This window comes from Mesoplodon densirostris, chromosome 2 (assembly GCF_025265405.1).
Source record: "Mesoplodon densirostris isolate mMesDen1 chromosome 2, mMesDen1 primary haplotype, whole genome shotgun sequence".
Taxonomy (NCBI): domain Eukaryota; kingdom Metazoa; phylum Chordata; class Mammalia; order Artiodactyla; family Ziphiidae; genus Mesoplodon; species Mesoplodon densirostris.
In genome coordinates, this window is record NC_082662.1 from 152,576,205 (window position 1) to 152,599,307 (window position 23,103).

The following is a 23,103-nucleotide window of genomic DNA, read 5'->3' on the forward strand; positions in this document are numbered from 1 at the left end:
GTTTACTTACCTACCACCCACAGCGAAATCAGAGATTGCATAATAATAGGATTTGAGAACTTTGGGGTCATTAAACACTTCATCCCCAAAAGTGTTCAGGCGATTGAGTGTTACTCTGATGTCAGTGGCAGTTACCCATTCCTGTCAGAAAACAAAAACACAGAAAAGATAGGTAAAGGCACTGAAGATAAGAGACATATATGTGACAAAATCTTCTAAACAGTTAATGTATCATTTAACTTATGTCCTCTTTTGGCATTAAATCTATTATAACACTCAAGGACTCCTTTCATTTCTTCATACTTGAATTTCCTTCTTGACTCTTCCTTTCTTTGATCTAAGTTGTTACTTTACTACTCAGAGTCTCCCGAGGCAGGAATAATATTAGTTTCTACACAAGGCTGTAGAGAGGCTTAAATGAAATATGTTTTTCAACGCTCAGCATGCATTAGGTAGTCAACAGACATGTCTCGTCTCTCCATCCTGTATCCACACCCCAAAGCCAGTCAAGAGAAGCCAGCACAGAACTCACGTAGTACCACCACTGTATCAGATACACTGGTCATTGCGTCCTCCTGCCCATCTTGTACCATCTCCCTCTCCCTCTTACCCAATCCACTACGGACAGATCTGGGAGACACATCCAAGCACAAAGCAATCAATCATTACACTGGCCTGAACCAATCAGACATACTCTTTGTCTTGACCATTCCCAAATGTCACTTCTCGTGAGGCCTTCCCTGGCCACCCTATCTAAAATCGCCACCCCCCCAGCCCCCTGCAACTCCCTATTTACCTTCCTTATTTTATTTAAATTGCCTGTTTCCATCACCACCACCTGCCCACCCCACCATTGCCACCACCAGATTATAAGCCCCACAGGGCAGGAATTTGTTTTGTTTTGTTCACTGCATTTCACTAGTGCTTAGCATATAGTTGGTGCTCAAGTAACATTTACCGAGCAAATGAACATATTTGAGGAAACTACAACTGATCAAGTCGGTAGGTACACCATAATGGCAGAGGACAAGAATGAAGGTTATACAGTTTTCCCCTCGGTTTTATGAGATCTACGCGCTTATAATAAATGCCCTTTCATTGAGCTAATTTTAGTCAGATGTTTACATCTGTAGTAGTTATAATAATTATCCCAATGGATCATGTCTGCCAGTGTCCACAACCTGTGTAGTCCCTGTATACGCTGATTCTAGGCTTGGGCATGTGACTTGCTTTGGCCAAGGAGACATCAGCAAATGTGACACGAGCAGAGGTTTAACAAGCATGTGTGCACTGGGATTTACCCTCTTGGAATACTTCCTCCATCACATGAAGAAGCCTAGTCTAGCCCCCTTGAGGATGTAAGAACACAGGGAGAGAAAAACCCAGCTCCCAGCTGACCTGCCAGGGAGTGAGCCCAGGCGAACACAAAATCATGAGAAATAATAATTCACGGTTGTTTAAAACCATTAAGTTTTAGAGTGGTATATTACATAAAACTACCCAAATATACCATGTCCACTTACTTACTTATTTATTTTTTGGCCACACCCCACGGCATGTGGGATCTTAGTTCCCTGACCAGGGATCGAACCCACCAAACCCCCCTGCAGTGAAAGCACAGAGTCTTAACCACTGGGCTGCCAGGGAAGTCCCCCGTGTCCACTTTAAGTCCTCTCCTGGGACTGCATATCAGCATTACCTACGGAGACGTTAAGAAGCACGTGCAGAGCTGCAGGCGTCTATGTTTTCAGAAGGCTTCACATGAGACTGGGAAGCACACCCCTGATTAAGAACCACTGCTTACACCAGGCCAAACACCTGGCATGTAGAACAACACAGAGAGCTCATCAAGGCTAATCTCCATGAAGCCTTCATGTATAATTAGAAAGGAGAAGAGATGATGATTTCACCATATCCAAACTTGGAACTCCAATAACAACGCCCACTCATGGCCACAATGTTAGGAATCTTTCAGTCGTCTGTAGTGTAAACAGCTAAACATATCTCTGTGTTTAATGCTTATTATATCTTCGACAGGCTTCATCTTTATCACAGCTCTCCTGGAATAAAAGCTTCTCAAGAGTTGAATCTAAGCCTTTTTTTTTCCCCCCATAATGGGCATCTTAAAAAGAACAGACTCTAGAACTAGACTTTCTACGTTCTGAATCCCTGTTCTGCCACTTAAAACTGTGTGATTTGGGGCAAGTGATTTTATCTTTTCTGGGCCTCTGATTCCTCATCTGTAAAATGGAGAAAATAAAAGTATCTACCTTATAGAGTTATTGGGAAGGTTAAACGTGTTAATACATTTAATATATCTAAAGGGTTTAGAACAATGCTTGCCACATTGCGGCACATTATAGTAAGTGTTATAATAAATGCTAATTATTATTATAAATCACTACATGCTTAGTAATATTCATATACATTGCAACCGGGAAGGTTTCTTCCGGGAGATCACAACTTTTAGAGGGAGGCACAGGGAGCAATGAGGGCAGAAGCCAACTGCCTCTCTCCTCACTGTCAGATCGGCTACAAGTCATATCAGTTAACTCTCCTTGGCAACTGTATATCAGAGCCAGAGCTCTTACATCCAGAGACGCATAATTAATGTTTTTGCATAATGATACCAACTGACCAAATCTATTGCAGATGCCCACAGCCTTTTGCCACATTTAGTCTTACAAGTTTCTGTGGCATGAAGAGTTAAGAAACATCAGAATTCCTATAGCTGGGGGAACTGCTTCAAGACAGGCTGACAAGGCATACAGTTAGCAAAGGTGCCAGAAAACCACAGTCACATCATGACCTCACTGCTTTTCCCTACTGACTATACTGTTCCCTCCCCAGGACAGTAAAATACAATAATTTGTGTAGGAAGAATCAAAGTTAGAAAATGTGTGCCAGTTGACCAACTTAGAGTATTTATAGATCACTTCTGCCCTAGGTAATCTGTCTCCTGCTTTTTCATCTATCAAAGTCGGTTATTCTTTCTGCCATGTATCTTGAACACACCTTACCCGCCTCTGAAAGAAACATTTTCTGAAAGACCTTTGCAGACACACTCATTGCTCACCAGAACCCTCAGAGCTTACCAAAATCAAGATTTATGATCTCCCAGCAAACTACAGAAATACAATGGAAGGGAAAGACTGGACCCAGCGAGAATATATTCTCATTTTTTGCCACTGTCCAAAGCCACATGGCCAAATTAGACAAAGGGTCCTTGTACATAAAAAGTTCCAAATAGGGCTTCCCTGGTGGCGCAGTGGTTGAGAGTCCACCTGCCGATGCAGGGGACACGGGTTCGTGCCCCGGTCCGGGAAGATCCCACATGCCGCAGAGCGGCTGGTCCCCATGAGCCATGGCTGCTGAGCCTGCGCATCCTCCACAACGGGAGAGGCCACAACAGTGAGAGGCCCGCGTACCGCAAAAAAACAAAACAAAACAAATAAACAAAAAAGTTCCAAATAGAAAGAATGAGGGAACACAAAGGCATAAGGCCCAGAAAAACAGGGAGATTCCCTACCTAGAAGTCACAACAGCTTTTCATAAAGTATATACAGCATTTGCAAACCCACATCCAGTCTTTCTTGTCTCAGCGAATTAATACAGGCTGTCCCCATTTAGATGTTAACTCCAGCCATGTGACAGAAGCATCTCCAGTCTGTATGAATGTGCTGAGTATGGCATGACACGCGTCTCTCCATAATCAAACAGCCAGAACATAAGAAAAGGTCACCGATGTCTAAGCAATACAGAAAGATTCCAAATTATAGTGTATAAGGAATATGCACACGGCATTTATGAAAAGAGAAATCTTTAACTCTTTCTATTGCCATATAGGGAAAAGTTTCTATCACCATCCTTAAGCACTATACCAGGGTTACCTAAATTCATATCTTGTCACAAAAACCAGTGCTTTTAGGTGATGAAGAGCTTTCACAGTGATTGGCAACAGTGCCAGACAAACCCAACGAAAATTTCCTTGTACAATAACGAAGGAAGGTAGAGTTCTTAAACATCTTGCTTCAGTTGTTTCCTCTTGCTAATATTAAAAAATAGTTTTTTCATTTTGTCAAATCAAAGAAGAGGTACGACAGGATACAAAAAAATTTGGTAGATTCATTCAAATACCCTCCTTCAAAAGGAAGGCAGAAGCAAAATGTTTCCACTGCATTGCAAGTACAGAGACTCAAGTCAAAATTGTTCAACATTTAAAAAAATCTGTAAAATTTATATCCCAGAATACACGTGCATGAAAACTAAAAACAAACATCAACTGAGCAGCAGAAATAAAACTACTTTCCTTCACTTATTAAGAGTACACAGGAGAGCAGAATAAAATCCAGCTGTCTGTCCTGGTGCAGTAGGTGCTATTCCTACCCCTTACTTCAGAGGTGGGACCATGTTCCCCCACTACAATGATCTTCCTGCATCCTGCATATGGAAGAACTGACTGACTACCAAGCCAACCGCTAGGTGCCTACCTGCAGCACAGGGCTATTGTCAAAGTTGTAGGCACTGGGCCTTCCTTCCAGGGTTGAAAAGGCCACGTTGCCCCCGGTGAGAGGGGAAATGTCACTGAATTCATCTGTGCACAAGGCCTGCTGCTCGTCCCCTCCCGTCCTGATGAAGCCTCGGTTTGCCTTCGAGTAGGTGTTCTCGCAGGAGCCACTGTAGTACTGGTAAGGGACCCAGGGCCCCTCTTCCCGTGTGCGCTTGTAAATGGCGAAGCTCTCTGGGCGGCTGGTGTGGAACTTGAGGCGCACATATGTGATGTCAAATGCTTTTCCTGTGGGGCAAACACATCGATGTCCAGAAGTCATACGTATGAAGCAAAGAAACCCCGTCTATTCCCACTTTGCTTTGGAACTTGACAAAGGAAGAGGATACAAACCAACCTGTGCACACTAGGCTAAGAGGGTTCCAGAACACACAACACATTGGCTGTGTCCAATAGGCTACTGTAAGCCTGGACACAGTGCGTGTTTTCCCACAGAAATAAGTTATAGCTGCACTCATAAGTCGGCTCATAAAAGCCCATTTATGATGTGTGTTGTTAAAATTTTGGTTGCCATGAAAAATGACAGCATGTATTATGTACTTATATTGTTAAAGAAAAATAAAACTGAGTGGAAATGAGCATTTATCCTTAATGCCGGTGCTTCCACAAAAGCTTAATTAAAAGATAAGAAAAGAAAATATTTGCTGGCTTTCTAAATGGGTCTTCTGGGCACTTTCAAGATTTTTAAAAATTCGTTCTTTATTAATTTTAATGTTACTTCTTGATGCAGGAAGAGTATCATCAGCACTATTCTTCTACTTACTTACCAGGTTAAGAAAGAGAAATCTGAGAAAGAGTGAAGGACAGGGCTTCCCTGGTGGCGCACTGGTTGAGAATCTGCCTGCCAATACAGGGGACACGGGTTCGAGCCCTGGTCTGGGAAGATCCCACATGCCGCGGAGCAACTAGGCCCGTAAGCCACAATTACTGAGCCTGCACATCTGGAGCCTGTGCTCCGCAACAAGAGAGGCCGCGATAGTGAGAGGCCCGTGAACCGCGCTGAAGAGTGGCCCCCGCTTGCCACAACTAGAGAAAGCCCTCGCACAGAAACGAAGACCCAACACAGCCATAAATAAATAAATAAAATTTAAAAAAAAAAGAGTGAAGGACAGTGATTGAGATATGGGGCAGGGACTACAGCAGGAAAGAAGAAAAAAAATTCCTCTAGTAGCTGACAAAGAGATGACCAAAAAAAGAGAAAGAGAGAGAAGAGAAAGGCGGTTGGTTTAAAGAAGCTGTGTTCGTTCAAAAGAGAATATATGAGACATGAGTGCTGAGCAAGGAAGGACAGCAAGAGGGAGGAGCGAACGGGCTGTCGTCCCTCTGGAAGAAGAGTCACTGCATCAGGCAGCTCCCTGAAGCAGGCAGAACACAGCCTGATGGCTGGGACAGCTTGGTTACCAGCCAGCAGGATTTCAGGTGGGTAAAAAAGATAATGTGCAGCTGTTTTTAAAAACCATTCATTCACAAGTTGGTCCTTCTATCTCTGACAATATCTATATTTTGCTGCTTCTATGTTATAATGAAGATCACGGTTTGTCAACAAGTATTTATGGGCACAGCTACATGCTCAGTCCCATGTTATATACTTTGGGAGACAGGCTGCATTAGACATAAGTGGTCCTTGAACTCGAGAAGCTTACAGTCTCTTCCGTCCAAGTGAATCAACTTCACAGGAAGAACCACCCTACAAAGCCCACAGAAGAGGAATTCCTGCACTCTCAGAAGTGTTAAGGAGAGACTTCTGCCATTCTCTCACTTGCTCACACCCACCCATCCCCAGGGGAGAAGGAGTGCTGCTCATGTGTGGCCCAGAATCTCCTCAGCTCTCTCCTAGTTGCCACCGGAGTCCCTCTCTCTCTTCTCCCTCACTCCTCAGGGCAAGACAGCACCTCTGCCACTGTGCGGGGGAGGCCTGCTGCTGTCCTGCTACTCGATTCAGGACTAAGTGCATGAGTTCAAGTGGGGTGGGGCAAAAGGCCCATGTAAGCTATATGTCCAGGCTCTGTTCTTCAAGCCAGTTTTATCTGTAATAAAACTGATATGACGAGGCATATCTGACTCCATTTCCCAACTGGTTCAGATCTTAAAAGAGGGGTTTGATTAACTGTCCCCCATATAATGAAACATTCACACGCATAAGATCTTGAACATAAAGGTGTATGGTATGATGGAAAAAAACACAGGACTGGGCATTATGAGACCTGAGTACAGATCCTGGCTCCTTCAATTACTAGCTGTGTGATTTCTGTTCCGTCATTTTCTCCTCTGTAAAAATGAGGGTGATACAGACATAGAGAACAGACTTGTGGTTGCCAAGGAGGAGGGGTGGGTAGGGGAGGGAAGGACTGGGAGTTTGGGGTTAGCAGATGCAAACTATTATATAGAGAATGGATAAACAACAAGGTCCGACTGTATAGCACAGGGAAATATATTCAATATCCTGTGATAAACCATAATGGAAAAGAAGATGAAAAAGAATATATATGTATAAACTAAGTCACTTTGCTGTACAGCAGAAATTAACACAACATTGTAAATCAACTATACTTCAATAAAATTAAAAAAAAAAAGGAGGGCCTGAGCCTCCTACCTCAAAGAGTTGTTGGAAGGTGAAACTAAGATCTTGCATATATCTGATTCATTATAAAACGCTATACAAATATAAGGCATTATTATAATACGGTACAGAAGAGAATTCGTGAACTAGGATCCTGGAGATGTTCACACACAAGAGCCTGATTGTACAAGGGCCTACCTGGTATAGTTGCCAAAGAATATTTTACAAATCTGGATCCTCTACCTAGGAGGCAGTATAACACTTTGTCTGGACACAGGTCGTGAAAATACAGTTTACAACCTTCTTGTTCAAAGAATGCAAATTTAACCTGTATCTCTTTACTGTGTCAAAAATGTACAGACGTCACCTTTGAATGAAGGCGAGGTTATAATACAGTATCGATGGCATTCCAGAGACTGACTAAAACATTCTGGAACGGTAAAACAATTTAGTTTTACTCATGAGTATGTGGCTTGGGATGTTCAAAGGCTTACTCACTCATCTGTGGATTACAGATTACCCTTGCTTTTCTATTTTCTCTGTCTACATTTCTGCCATCTCATTGTTCTTTAGCAACCCAGCCTACAGGAGAATGGATCAAAGGAGAGGAGGTAAAATGGATCAGGGTATCCTGTGTCCCAGACAAACATCTGCACCACAAAGCCACACACTGAAAGAAACAGGCATATGTGGTCGCTCAGTGTCGGCACAAACACAGCGATGGGCGGCAGAACGTCAGAAGAGCAACTCCGCTAGCGTTGAACTTTGAAGCACCCTAGCTTGCTGCTGCTGACGCTGCCTCACCACGCCTCATTTTCAGAGCTGCTTTTTTCATTCGAACTTACAGCTACAGGTGAAAGAGGTAGAGGGCTCTGTGGCAATCTGTAAAGGAGGCTCACACATGCCACATTCCACACAACAAGATGGCCATGTGCGTGACCTTCGACATTGCAGCCAGCCCAGTAGTGGACACAGATCACTGCAATTCCATGTGATGAGTGCTATGACAGGGGAAGGACATGAGGTTTGGGGAGCATGGAGGAAAGTCACCTAACCCACATCTAGGAGGTCAAGAAATTTTCTAGAGGAAGTGACATCTAAATCCAAGACCTGAGGAATGCAGAGGAATTAGCGAGGCCAACAGAGATCAGTCATCCAGGCAGATGGACTAGGATGTATGAAAGCCCAGAGAACACAGAGGAGTGGCCACTGGAGGAATCAGAGGTGTGCAGTACATCTAGAACTGGAGAGAGTGGCTGGAGAGGAGTCAGCCAGCAAGCACAGCACGCCAGGCCTGAGGCCATGCTAAAGAGCACCTTCAACTTCCTCAGGCTGATGGCAAGCCATTTAAGGATTTACGTCAGGAAATGTATGATCAGGTTTGATTTTTAGAAAGATCATTCTGGCCACTGTGTGGAGATTAGGTTAGAAGGGACAGGACTAAAGGTAGAGAGAATATTTAAGAAGATGTGGCGGTAATCCTGGCCGACAGTGGCTGAACTAAGAATAGGGACAGCTGGAATAGAGAAATGAACGGATTTGGGTGACATGTAGTTAGCAGACTTCAACAGCAATATGTAACTGATGGAGGGGAGCAGGCATCATTTCTGAAAGCCTTCTCTACTTTTATCCTATTGACATTCTGTTTCATTGCCAAAGCTTCCTTTACGCATTCCACAAGGTGGAAGGATTGAGAATAACATTCAGTTTTCTAGTTTAAAAACAGCCAGATGGAGAGATGTACCATCCACTGAAATAGAGAACAAAGGAGGTTAAGCAAAATTGGAGGCAGAAGTGGAGGGCAGGATGGGGAGATGAGTTCTATTTTGGATACACAAGATTTAAGGTGTCTGTGGTCATCTAGACAAGAAAAAATGTCTAGTAGTGAATAGTCTGAAGGCCCAAGAGAGACATCCAAGTTAGAGATACAGATTTGGGATTCATTAGCCTGTGGATGGATAATGAAGATGTGGTACGGTTGAGACCAATGAGGTCAGAGCGTTGAGTGAGGAGAGAGCTGACTTTTAGGACCATGCTGAGGAGCATCAACATTTAAAGCACAGCCAGAAGATGAGGCAACAGAGGAGACTATGAAGACCAGAGGGAGGAGGGCAAGTAAAAGACAACAAATATCACAGAAGCCAAGAGGATGAAGAAGGAAAGAATCAATCAAGAGGGTAAAGAAGGAAAGAATCAATGGTGTTTAAATCTGCTAAGCGAATAAAGTAAGATAATGACTAAGAAGCGTCCAATGGCTTCAAGCCACAAAGAGGTCATTGAGGTGCTTAGTGAGAGCAGTCCCACCAGCAGGGATCTTGCTGGGTTGGAAATGAGAATGTATGGTAGATAGGACGTGAGAAGGTAGACAGCGAGTGTAGCCAACCTGGTACGACATCTGGCTAAAGGGTAGGAGGAAGAGAAGATGACGGTAATTGGAGGGGATACAGGGCCAGGGTAGGATTTTTCCGTTTTTTTGTGATAGAAGTTACAAGGCTGTATTACATGCTGTTGTGCTCCAGTCAGCAGAAAGAGAAAGAATGACTGTGGAAACAAGGCGGGGAAACAAGAATGTGATTCAGCACTGATGAAAGGACTGGCTCCATAAAGGAGAAAACCTGCATCCTTGCTTTCTACCTGGGTGCAAATGTAAGTGATTTAGTAGGTTTTAGAGGATGGAAGTTGAAAGAGTTCTAACTGATGACTTTATTTTTTCTGTGCAGTGAAAATCAAGGGTACCTGCTAAGGGGTTGAGGGCAAAGCCAGTGGGGAATATCTGAAGAGACTGTAGAGCCTCGATAGAGACTAGCAGAGAGCTGACTAGAGAGAAAGGCTTGCTGGGCAGAGACAACGCTGCCGGGATGAGGGTACGGACATCTTCGTGGAGGTGTGATGTTCTACAGCAGCACTTAGCACCTCCTGTACAGGGGCAGTGGAAGGACAATAAGGTAGCGGGATTGATGTTACTCCAAGGAACTTAGAATCTAACCTGAATAAATAAGGAAGCAAATACAGAAAACAGAGTGGAAGAGTCATGGCTTGAATAGCCTGTGTTATCTGGAACTACCTGTAATCACGGATAATCAAGAACTGAAAACTTAAGGAGCTAGTTTTTATTCCATTAAACAGCTATAGTTGAGACCTTCCATGTGCTTGTTCACACATTCTCTCTCTCTCTGAATACACTTCTCTACTTTTTATCTGTCCATCCTACTCCTTTCACAGTTGACAGAGTAAGGAGATCTAGTTAAATGGCAGATGAACAGAAAAGAGGACTAGGTCTCCGTTTTTCCAATGACGGCAAAGACGCTATCTTCATACTGTGGGGGCACATGCAAAAGTAGACGAAGGACTTTAAAGGAAAGGAGCCAAGCCAAACAATTAAGAAAACCAGTAAGTACATGTCTGGAAAGTATTCCAGCAACTCTACAGCTAGAATGTCTTTCCCCTTTACCTCACGTTCACGCACATGAAGACTAACCATGGGACTTCCCTGGTGGTGCAGTGGTTAAGAATCCGCCTGCCAATGCAGGGGACACGGGTTCGATCCCTGGTCCAGGAAGATCTCACATACCGCGGAGCAACTAAGCCCGTGCGCCATAATTACTGAGCCTGCGCTCTAGAGCCTGCACGCCACAACTACTGAAGCCCGTGTGCTCTAGGGCCAGCGTGCTGCAACTACTGAAGCCCGCACGACTAGAGCCAGTGCTCCGCAACAAGAAAAGCCACCGCAATGAGAAGCCCGCGCACCGCAAAGAAGAGGAGCCCCTGCTTGCCGCAACTAGAGAAAGCCCACGCAGCAACGTCGACCCAACACAGCCAAAAATAAATAAAAAATTAAAAAAAAAAATACTAACCATGGGTATACACACCCTCAAGAAAATATTTAGCTTCTGAATGTTCTGCTGCGTCCCCCGCCTCCCCTTGCCACATTCCTTCCATAAACAAAAAGATTCAAGTGCAGATGTTTAGAACGAAGCACACAAAATTAACTAATACTTCCTGCTCTGAATCCTACAGTGAATCTGGCTGAGGGACTAAGAGTAGGGGAGGGGGCCACCTGGACAATGAGAATCCAGCCTTTGTGCACACAGGGCTAAGCCAAGGAATTCTGCTTAAGCCTCCTACGTGGTGAAGTATGTCTCATCTCTCTGAGTAGGGGAGAAACCCTTCCTGTCTTAGAATTGGATTCAAGTACTAACTGCTGGGGAACATAAATGCTTCTCTGTTATGTGCAGCTCAGAAGAATTCCATGAGGATGTTGTGAAACAGCCTCCTTTACAGTGAAGTAATGAGCGACAATGGCCATACAGAATTTCACAAAACTTCCAAATGCCCTTCCATGGCCTGAATTAGAAGAGAACTCGCTCATTCTGCAATATCAAATTAGGAGTCACTGATTCACTATTGTGCTTACGTGCTCACTCCTCAGCATCAGAAAATGACGATTCTCTTTGCGGTCAGACTTGATCTGAGGAATACGAAACTTTCAAGAGGTTGTAGCACAGAAAGTCAATTAGAGATGGTAGATGTTGAGGTTTCTAAATGGGAGTCTCCAAACAGTTAACACAAACAGTAGTCACAGAAAGCAACTATTTGAAAATGTTTCCAATGTTGTTAGTATAACTGCTGGCTGAAATAGGAGTTCCCAGGGTGAAGTGTACAGCTGCGTACCAGCTGTTATTGTTCCACCTCAGCAGACAGATTGCACAAATACGGCCTCGCCAATCAAGATGACCCAGGGCCAGTTAATGCTGAATGTGGGATCCTCAAGTGGACACAGATGGGAGATCAGAAAGCGTGGAGAGGAACAGTCAAGCACAGACAGAATGTGTTTGGGTGATCTGGGTACATGGAGTTATTCCAACTGTTAGAAGACTCTTTCCTAACTGCCTGTTGAAAGGCTCGTTTCTATGGCTCAAAACTTACCTTCAAAATAGATTCCTTTTGAAAACGTATTATCCCGTTCCTTTCCCTTAAATTTCGGTGCTCTTTTTTCAAGGCCTCTCTCTTGTCAATCAGCTAAGTGCCAACAGTGTAAGGGGACAATCCCATAGGAACTGCATCTAAATCAGTCAGCACAACTTATGAATGAGGACAAGTAACCTTTATAGCTTTCTATGAAATAGTCATTTTTCATTGAATTTATTAAAACAAATGCAACAGCATTCACAATGTGAGAAAGCATCCCTTTCAAATGAATAAAGAAAATGGTTCAAATTTCCTGAGTACATGCAATAAGCACATCCCATCACACATGAACCCCTGTCATGACAGAAAGACATGCCGAGATGAGTGGTGCTAGAATATGGACAGTTTCCATTCCAAGCTGCCACTGGGAAACAAAACAAAGGAGGCAGGTAAAACAAAGTGAAGAAAATCATTTTAGAATTTTTAAAAAGGCTAGTCAAATTCTATACCAAGGCTATGTATAAAAACGATGATATGGCTATGACTATAAAGCTAAGGGGAAAACAAAAGTTTTTTATAATTGACTGGTATGATTTCAGAGAAGATAAACCCATAATCTCTTAGGGAAACTAGATGTGTCCATAAAGTACCAAATTTAAAGTTTAAGCCAAAGAAAACAGTTCTGCTCTCTCCCTATCACCTGCCAAACCTCCACTTGGTGCACCTGCTGAGTAAGACCCTGGCACTAACCTAGTGTAGCAATCTTCAAAGAATAAAATCCTTCTGCTTGTGTTGCCCAACTGTAATATCCAAAAATGCTACACACTCTTCAGCAAATTGAAGGGTCAAAATTGATTTGGCTTTATACACTAAATATCAATAAATATGAGATCATCAGACAGTTGTTACGTGAACACGGAGGATTCTTAACTGAACACTAGAACATCAAACACTTTTGGAGGGTAATTTCAAATAGGTGCAAATTACTGAGGTTACAGATGTTTTCCATTATCGAAACATAAGACATATATATCCTCATTTGTATATCTTGCCATTTTATTTGAAACTGTCACCAGGAGAGACAAGATTCCCAAGTGAAATTCCAAGACAAGAACTGGGCGTATGCCTTACTAAACCAAACCTCATGCTTGCAGACTCAATACCAGCCCTAATTCAGGCCAGTAGGTCACAAGCATGCCTGAAATCTTTGAGCCAAGCTGAAGGAATGCAGCCAGCATTTACTCCCACTCACCCAAGCTGAGGCGAAAAAATCCACTCTGCTGAGTGTCAGAGTTCTAACTACGGGGGACTGACTGATGTGTAAGACTTAAATGGAGTCACATAAAGAAAGTAGTCAATTATAACACTAAGGAAATAAAATAAAGAAATCAACAGGCAATGAAATGTAAGCTCCATAAGTAAAACCCACACTTGAAAAACGTCTAACTGTTAAGACGTGAAAAGGAAAAAAGACACCATAATTTTACGGGAAGCTGTTTCTTGTTCTGTGACGTCCATACACTACTGAGGTTTGACTATTTTTTTGGCTATCATCCGCAGCAGAAGAGTGAAGAATTGTAAAAGAATAGAGAGAAAATCTGATTGGAAAAAACAAGAGATTCTAGTATACAGTCATAGTAGTACAATCATAGACTAAGATCAAGTCTAATAAATCCTCCCCCTACACACAAAGTCTCAAGAAGTTAACCAATAGTGTACTTTCATTCATTCAATAACTATTTGCTAAGTGAATTTAAGTGACAGTCCACCATGACAAGCTACTTAAAATACCCAGTCCTTCATTTTGCTAGAATGCCTTTTACTCTCCAGTTTAAGTCTTAATAAGCTCAGCTCGCTAGTCCCCTAGATCATAAACTATTTGAACCTGTCCTCAACAGAAGAAACAATTACAAACACCATAAAGTATCTTCAATACTCGAATGTCTTTCTCAGTTTTCACAATTGTGTAATTTCTTACCACAGCCACCCATTAGGTCAAGGTTAATAGCCATAACTGGTGTTGATAACTGCAAGTCCAAATGCTTCCACTCGTTCATCAAATATTTACTGAGCACCTTTATGTCACTGTCCCAAGCACTATTCTAGACACTAGGGCTACAGAAGAAAAGACAGACAAGGTTCCAACTTCATGGGGCTTACAGTGTGGCAGGGAGTCGGGGGTGGGTAAGGGATAGATAAAAAGCAAAAATAAAAACAAAAATCTTGTGTGTCAGATGATAGATGACATGGTAAAGAACGAAGTGGGGACAGAAAGCATGGGAATGGAGTGCCACTTCATGTAATATGACAGATGGCCTCACCGATGTGGATAAGGTGACATTCGAGGAAAGCACTGAAGAAGTGAGACCCACATGGTGGGGGAACATCGGGGGGAAGAGCATTCCAGGAAGGACACATGCAAGTACCCTGAGGCAGGGATGCTGGCCAGTCCCAGGGAATGATCAAGAGGCCAGTGTGGCTGAAAAAGCCTGAACAAGAAGGAAAGAACAGCGGATGAGGTCAGGGAAGCTGAGGGCAGGGAGGGACTGCGGATCATGCCGGCCTTTAGGCCACTGTAAGACTTAGGCTTCTCCTCTAAATGAGATGAAAACCCACTGGAAGATTCTGGACGAGGGAGTAACATGATCTCACTAGTATTTTAAAAGCATCACTCTGGCTGCTTTATTGACAAAAGACTATGGAGGGGAGTACAGAGAGACAAGAAGGCTAGTCAGGGTTTTTTTTTGCAATCTCCCAGGTAGGAGACAATGGTAGCTTGGTCCACGGTTGCGGCAGTGAGCAGTGATCAGATTCTGGCCATATTTTGAGGGTAGACCAGACCAGTTACTGGTGGACTGGACATGGTGTGTAAGCTGTGGCAACTACAAAGATCCAACTGTCGTTTATAATGAGATAGCGAAGTACATGGTAAGAACGAGTGTGGGGGTGGACAGCAAGGAAACTGGGAGTTCAGTTCTGGATATTTTAAGTTTGAGGTGCTTATGAAACATCTAAGTGGATGTTTCAAGTCAGCCATTAGGATATACAAGTCTGGATTTCAGGGAGAGGTCCAAGCAGGAGAGAGAAATCTGAAAGTCACAAGCAGACAGACAGTACTCAAAGTGATGAGATTAGATGAACACACCTAGAGAATGGATTGAGAGGTACAGAACTGGGTCTTGGGACATACCAACTTTTAGAGATGGGGGAGATAGGGAGGATCCAACAAAGGAGACTCAAGAGGGACAGTCACTGAAGCAGAAAGAGAATCAACAGGGCAGAATTCCAGAAGCCAAGTTTTAAAAAAACACTTTTCAAGAAGAGAATGATCAACTGAGTCAAATGCTCCTGAAAAGGTGAGAAAGGTGAAAACTGAGTGTTGGCTACTGGATATAACTGATTACTACAACCTTGACAGCAAATGGTTTGGTAGAATGACAGGGATGAAAGCCAGAGAATATTGAGGGGGTGGGGAGGACAGAGACTGGAGACAGCTAATAAAGACATTTTTTCCAAGTAATTTTGCTATGAAGAAATGAGGTGGTAGATAGAGGGGAGAAGACGGGGTTCAAGGAGAAATTACTTTCTAAGACTGGAAGACAGCACGTGTTACGTTGATGGGAATGATCCAGTGCAGCAGCTGAATTTACACTGAACAATAAGGACCGTCTCTGGTGTTGCAGATGGATTACAGTGGGTAAAAGAGACCCACTTTGGTGCACTGTAAAGTTCTTTGAGCCTTTCCAAACACTTCCCTCAAGGAAGAAGAAATAATGGAATTAACAGGATCACTGTAATTATCTAGATTAAAGAGAGTTATCTGGTGCAAGCTATCATATATAGCATGGATAAACAACAAGGTCCTACTCTATAGCACAGGGAACTATATTCAATATCCTGTGATAAACCATAATGGAAAAGAATATGAAAAAGAATGTGTGTGTATATATATACATATACATATATATATATATATATATATATATATATATATATAACTGACTCACTCTGCTGTACAGCAGAAATTAACACAAGATTGTAAATCAACTATACTTCAATAAATTAAAAAGAAAACAATTAAAAAAAAAGAGTTATCTGGTACCCAAACAGTTCAAAACCCAAGGAGCTCTGGAAGGCCCTCCCCAGTAGAGCCAGCCCAGATCTAGACTTTCCTGCTAGAAATAATCTGGCCCACAATAAGGTACCAGACTAGCTGTTAGAATCAACCAGACAGCTTCTGAAAAAAATGCGAATTGTTGAGCCTCCTCCCCAGAAGTTCCATTTTGGTGGGTTCTGGGTGAGTTCCCCAAATCTGTATTTTTAAAAGCACCCTAGGTAATCTTCAGATATAATTACATTTGAAAAATACTGTCCTACTGTAAACTCTTCCTTATCCTGGTTCTCATCCTTTAAAGATTTAGGTAGGAAAGGCTCTGCCCTTGGTGCTGCACTGCAGAATGAACTCAGGCACTCATGAGTGGGGACGACTTCCACTTTCACATCATGTATTTTAAGGTGAAATTTACTGCAAGTGTTAACTGTGCAGGCATGAACAGGGAACCAGAATAACAGGGGTCTATCTTCTTTAAGACACAGACAGATGTTAAACTACACAGAGGTTGTTCACTCCATATGCAAGGAGGCTTGGGGCGACGGGACCCGCTGAACCCAAGCTCTGCAACATTTTTCTCCATGCCAATTTCCTCTGTCATTCAACTTGTATCCTCAAGGCCCTATTTCCCAGGCAAGTAGAAATAAACGTTTGATTTTGAGAAAACCCACCTACTGCTGGAGGTTTCACAGTGCTATTCTTTTCATGCAGATATTGGTCAAGATTCCCTGTAATCCAAACTCCCCACCCCCTCTGGTTTCTATCCTTCCTTCCTCCTCCCAACAATTACTAATAGTTAATAAAATGACAGAACACTACCAACAGTTTTCTCAATGGCAAGGACAAATCTGGAAGCAAAGAGTTAACTTCTGCTTCAGTACACTCAAAAAGATAAGAAAACACTTTTTCTTCTTTGTCTAGAAGCCTAGACTTGTTTAATCCCAGTCTGTGTCGGGTAGTGCTGGCATTTTCAGGGAGAGTGTTACGTTCTGTTGGTTAAAGACCAATGTAGAAATATTTACTTTTCAGAGAAGAAATGTCAGGTATTTTTTTTAATATATATGCTTAAGAGCAAAGTACCAGACATTCATATCGATATTAAAGAGATGGGGGGTGGGGAGTGGGGCAGGGGGAGACTGAGATTGATTGAAGAATTAGAAGAACACTTCAAAAATTCAGACTCGATATTCTGGTTTTTAAATTCTCTCCCAACATTCCCATCTGATCTACAGGGCGTGCTTTCTTTTCATTTTGAAAATACTTTGAGGTCACTGATCCCATCTCTGTCCAGAATCAAGCCTTAGGGCACACCTTGAGTAGTTCAGAAATCTAAGGCTGGCAAACTGCAGCCCACAAACTGAGTCTAGCCCATCACCTATTTTCTGTAAATAAAGTTTTAATGGAACAAAACCATGCCCATACATTGCACTTTGTCTATGGCTGCTTTCTGGCTACAAGGGCAGAGTCGAGCAATTGTGAGAGAGACTGCAGGCCTAAAATATTTACTGTGTGGCCCTTTATGGAAAACATCTGCTGATCCTGATCTAAGAAACCAAAGAATATAAAAACAAAAAAAACTCTACTGAGACCTTGTCTACCTCTTTTCTGCAGGGCATACTATTTTAAAATTTGGCCCTAGGACATCTGAATTTTTCCTCTATGGTCGCATAAAATATGGAAAGAGGAATTCTATTCAGAAATTTTACAAGATTGATAACAATTCAAATCCATTTGATACCTAGATTTACTTATTTTACTACTTCGTAGGAAAATTATTAATTCAAATGAACAAGCAAAAAGATTAGCAGTTGAGAGGAAATGGAGATTTAACTCATTTCAAAAATCACATCTAGGGCTTCCCTGGTGGCGCAGTGGTTGAGAGTCCGCCTGCCAATGCAGGGGACACGGGTTCGTGCCCCAGTCCGGGAAGATCCCACATGCCACAGAGCAGCTGGGCCCGTGAGCCATGGCCGCTGAGCCTGCGCGTCCGGAGCCTGTGCTCCGCAGCGGGAGAGGCCGCAGCAGTGAGGGGCCCGCGTACCACAAAAAAAAAAAAAAAAAAAAAAAAAAATCAAATCTACAATACTAAGCTTTAGCTCTTTTACACAGCCCACAAACGTGAACCAGTCAAGCAGAAAGACAAGGAAAAAAACACCACTGGAAAAAGTAGCACCATGTTTCCAGTGGTGCCCCCTCTCAGACCCACCCCAAATGGAGACTTTAATAAGGAATAGCGGTGAACGGAGGAAAACTGATGAATCAACTCCACAGCAACCGCTAGGATGGCAGGAAAAATGATGTTGAAAACTGCAAATAGAGTGGAAAATGCAAGTAGATCCCATTTAGATCTCTGCGAGAACCTCCCTCCCTTGTCCTCTGGGTAGGAATTCAGTCCTTCACACAGGCCTCCTTGTACTTCTGCTCTTCTGAGCGGATGGACAATTTACATCATGAAAATACTCTGCCAGCTGGCACTCTCTCCACAAGCGACTGATTGTGAGCAGATGCCTTCATAAGATAAGGGTAAACAGATACACCCCCTTCTTCATCTTTCATTCATCCCCCCTCTTGGCAGAGGAATGGAAATGCATGCTCTACACACTACCTTTTAGAGACCAAAGTTTGTGTTCTTCACATCCCTTCATCTCTCATGGGCCGTGCCTGGACTTGGCCATTGCGTTTCTGATTATATCGTGCCCCCCACCAAATATCTAAGATGTATGCAATCTCCCTAGATTATCTGTAAAAAAAACCCTCGCGCTCCCAGATACAAGCACCTGCTTATTTTTTCTAATAATTTAGATTAAACACTGAATATTCTCTAGCATAGCCTCAATTTAGAACATTTGATAATCTACCACAACAAAGAATCAAAACTTCCAGCCAGGGCCTCCCTGGTGGCGCAGTGGTTGAGAGTCCGCCTGCCGATGCAGGGGATACGGGTTCGTGCCCCGGTCTGGGAGGATCCCATATGCCGCGGAGCGGCTGAGCCCATGAGCCATGGCCTCTGGGCCTGCGCATCCGGAGCCTGTGCTCCGCAACGGGAGAGGCCACAACAGTGAGAGGCCCGCATACTGCAAAAAGAAAAGAAAAAAAAAAAAAAAGAAGAAGAAAAAAAAAAACTTCCAGCCAGAAGTCAATCAAAATTATTGGCGTATTTAGCGTTACAGATTAGTCATGCTTAAATACACTTTTTCTAGTTAAATCATCTTCCCTTTAATGTACGTTATAATTTCAGAAGCTTCTTTGTTTTAAATTTCTCTCCAATTGGAAACTAGTAGAGAGTTTTAATGACGCTTTTCAGGGAGGAGAAATGTTTTGTGATCACTCCCAAAATTGTTTTATAAATTAGGTATATGCCACATTCAGTGAAGGGAAGAGAAGATCATCTGACAAATTATTTACATAACATGCTTCAGGCAGGCCAGTCAGATTCCCTGTACTTCGAAAACATAAGCCTTCCTTATCTGGTTTTCCTTCTACATTGAGAGCAAATATTTAGCAGTGATATAAGAAATGTTCTTCTAACCCATCCTTCACCATATTTCAAACAGACAGTGCTGACTTCTCATCCATGGGAGTATTTCACAGGCACCACAATGGGACTTGTTCTACCTTTCTATTTACATTCTGGAGAACAGCCAAAGCCCTTTCTAGCTCTCTTTGATCTGGTGCCAGAGACTTGGTATCTAACACCCACCTAGAAGAAATTCCCTCAGGAGCTCCATGACTAAAGAAGAGTCAGGAAGGAGCTGGAAAATATTCTATAAATCCACCCTACATCATATCGCTACCCATTTTATGAATCTGTACAAGTTATCTAATCCAGTGCAAACTCTTTAGGCATGTTATTGAAAGGCATTCATAAATCTGAACAGTTGTGCTTCATTTTATACCTCCAAACTATATCCTAAAACTCTGCAAGGTAAGACTCCAGTCTTGCCATCTCTATACCATTTTTTACTTCTAAGCCACTCTCCAGCCTTCACTCCTTCCAAACCCTACCTATCTTCCTAGGTTTAGGTCACGTGCCACTGTCTCCACGACACTTCCAACCTGTGTTATCTTACTTATTGGAACACACAGCTCTTAGTATCCAAACCACATAATTCAGAACTTGAGTATTCACTCCTTGGTATAAGTTTCTTTCCCCTAAAAGAGTTTAACTTTTTTTTATTATAGTTGATTTCCAAAAATATATTAGTTTCAAAGTATAACTTATTCAAAAGCAAGTAACCTACCTATACTTTTTGGATATCCTCTACAATTGTATTTTTCAAGTTTTTCTGACCATGATGGACAGTAAAAAAGGCACTTTTTACATTGCAACTCTCAACACGCACACACACCCACACACACAAACTGAAAATCAAGTTTGATAAAACAATGAAATACCATCTATGCAATCTGATATTCTATTCCATTCTCTATTTCATTTGTTAGAAAAACACTAGTCACAGCTCACAAAATTCATTTTATGACATTAGGAAGTTGTAACCTACAATTTGGAAAACACTATTCTGTAATCCCTTGGGCACTGTCCTTGGCACAAAACAGGTGCTCAATAAATATTTGTTCACTATGGGTTGACTCATCTACTATACACAACAGGTCAGAACTCCACAATGAAATGACGTTTTCTAGTTATTGACATAAAACTTAAGATGATGCCTTTCAAGACCTTCCAATTACTTACAAAACTGAACTATATATATATATATATATATATATATATATATATTTTTTTTTTTTTTTTTTTTTTTTTTTTTGCGGTACACAGGCCTCTCACTGTTGTGGCCTCTCCCGTTGCGGAGCACAGGCTCCGGATGCGCAGGCTCAGCGGCCATGGCTCACGGGCCCAGCCGCTCTGCGGCATGTGGGACCCTCCCGGACCGGGGCACGAACCTGTGTCCCCTGCATCAGCAGGCGGACTCCCAAACACTGCATCACCAGGGAAGCCCCTGAACGATATTTTTAACAGCCTTTGTATGTGGCAGCCTTTAACAAGATCAAAACAAAACAAAACGAAACAAAAAACCTTTTTCCTAAAGCTAAAAGGCAAAATCCCATTCATCAACATGGCATCCCTAAGAGGACCAGAAGCTACCAGCCCCGCCTGAACTAATCCTTCCAAAGAAGTTCTTTTTAGCAGCTCTGGTTCCAGAAGAAGTCCTTCAACCATGAGCCTGTGATAAGTCTTCAGGGTAGCAGCAAGGATGATCTCTCTGTGGGGTAGATGGAGTGATGCCCAGTGCTGGGCGTCAGACTCTACTAAAGAGAAGACATTTTGATATTTATTGGGAAACTCAGTTCTCCATGTCTCATGTTCATGGCACTTTTCTCATTGGGTTATCAGTATTTGGAATTATCTCTTTTATTTTTTGCATGTCTGGTTTATATGTCACCACCCCCCACCCCCATACACACACATGAGAGTAAGCTTTTGAGGACAGGACTTTTGTCTTGTCCCCTGCTATCCCTTTACTTTGAGATATGTTCTTGTTCTTGACTTTTAAAGAGAGAGAAATATCTGACTTATAAAATAAGCAGCAAGCTAATAGGAGAAAGTCAGTGACCTAGGTAAGTCTGGTTTGTTGTTTGGTTCATCGTTCACTGATTCATTCATTTTGCAAAGATATGCTAAAACTTAACTGTGTACCAGGCAGTTGGTTAGGCACTGAAGACACAAGGAGGAAAAAAAGACTCAGTCCTTTCCCTAAAGGACTTCCATATGATACACAAGGGAAGACAGAAATAATTAAAATGCAACGTGAGAGAAGTATTATACTAGGGAGTAAGGAGCAACCACATATGTTCTCATCCATAAAATCAAGAGTTTTGACAAGATGAATTTAACATTCAGATCCCAAAAGCTTGATTCTACAATCTATGTGTCAGTGACATTTCTAAGGATACTTCCCTCACCAGATCAATGCTTTCTTTTCTTATAGTAACATTCTAGAGAAATGTTAAAATGCCACAGGAACTGATTTTGCAAAGACAAATGACAAAAGCAGCTGGTTTCCAATTAACCTCAGTTCTTTATAGACAAATAATTTTCTGAACCTATACAATGCTTTTGCCAATACTGTATCTGTCAAGTCCTATAATCCCAGGTGAGCTTATACTGAATAATCTGCAACGGTTAACAGAAATCAAGGTTCTACTTTTAAGGTTAAAACTTTTCTAATGATTGAACAAAGGGTTCTCAAATAGTTGCTTCCATCTTTGGATGAGAAAATAATAACTCTTGGTTTCTAGGTCCATAAAATATGAAGCAGTTCAATCTCCAGGCTATAAGCAAATAATCAAACATCTCTGTCCACATCTAGTCATGAGGGACAAATGACACATCATGTTTTAGAAAAATTTCTTCGGTACCAAGAAAGAATGGATTTTCTGCTCTTGCTTCTCTCACTTGAAAAAGTAAATGTCTGCATCCCTTTGAAAATTAGCCTAATCTACAAAACAGTGGAACTAAACTGAACTCCCACCAAGACTTGGCTCATGCATTCTTCCACAAGTCTGGAACAAAGACCCCATTGACTTACGCATGTAGGCGGATTAGAATTGCAATGCAGCCATGTAGCACATTACTGCTCAGTGATTCGACCGGGATAAGTCAAGGGAGCCTTCTCTAGATATTTCTCCCTGTTTTCCTTCTTTCCACAGCAATATAATTTCAAGTCTACCCTGTAACACAGATGTGCGATTTAGCATAAAGCAAGCCTGTCTGCACATTTTTAAACAGAAAACAGGCATTACATTTTTTAATTTGCCTGCTCATATTCAGTGCTATTTCCAACCCTTTTAGAGCTCTCCTTCTTAAAAGGCCAGATAAGTGGACACATGCTAAGGGTCAAACACTCCAAGTTCTTAAATATCCAGTGAGAACCTAAAAAGAAAAATATTATTATGAAAAATGAAAGGAATATGAGAATGGGAAACAGGCTACTG

General features: G+C 42.2%; 1 protein-coding gene across 1 annotated transcript in view; it reads right to left on the reverse strand.

Annotated features, from left to right (window-relative positions):
- Window positions 1–23,103, reverse strand: part of LAMC1 (laminin subunit gamma 1) — a 127,921-nt gene that overhangs the window by 46,714 nt on the left and 58,104 nt on the right. Inside the window, exons 2-3 of the mRNA XM_060091161.1 lie at window positions 4,491–4,795; window positions 11–141 (exon numbers count right to left, since the gene is read on the reverse strand). Of these exons, the coding sequence (XP_059947144.1) occupies window positions 11–141; window positions 4,491–4,795 (436 nt within the window). The remainder of the gene's footprint in view (window positions 1–10; window positions 142–4,490; window positions 4,796–23,103) is intronic.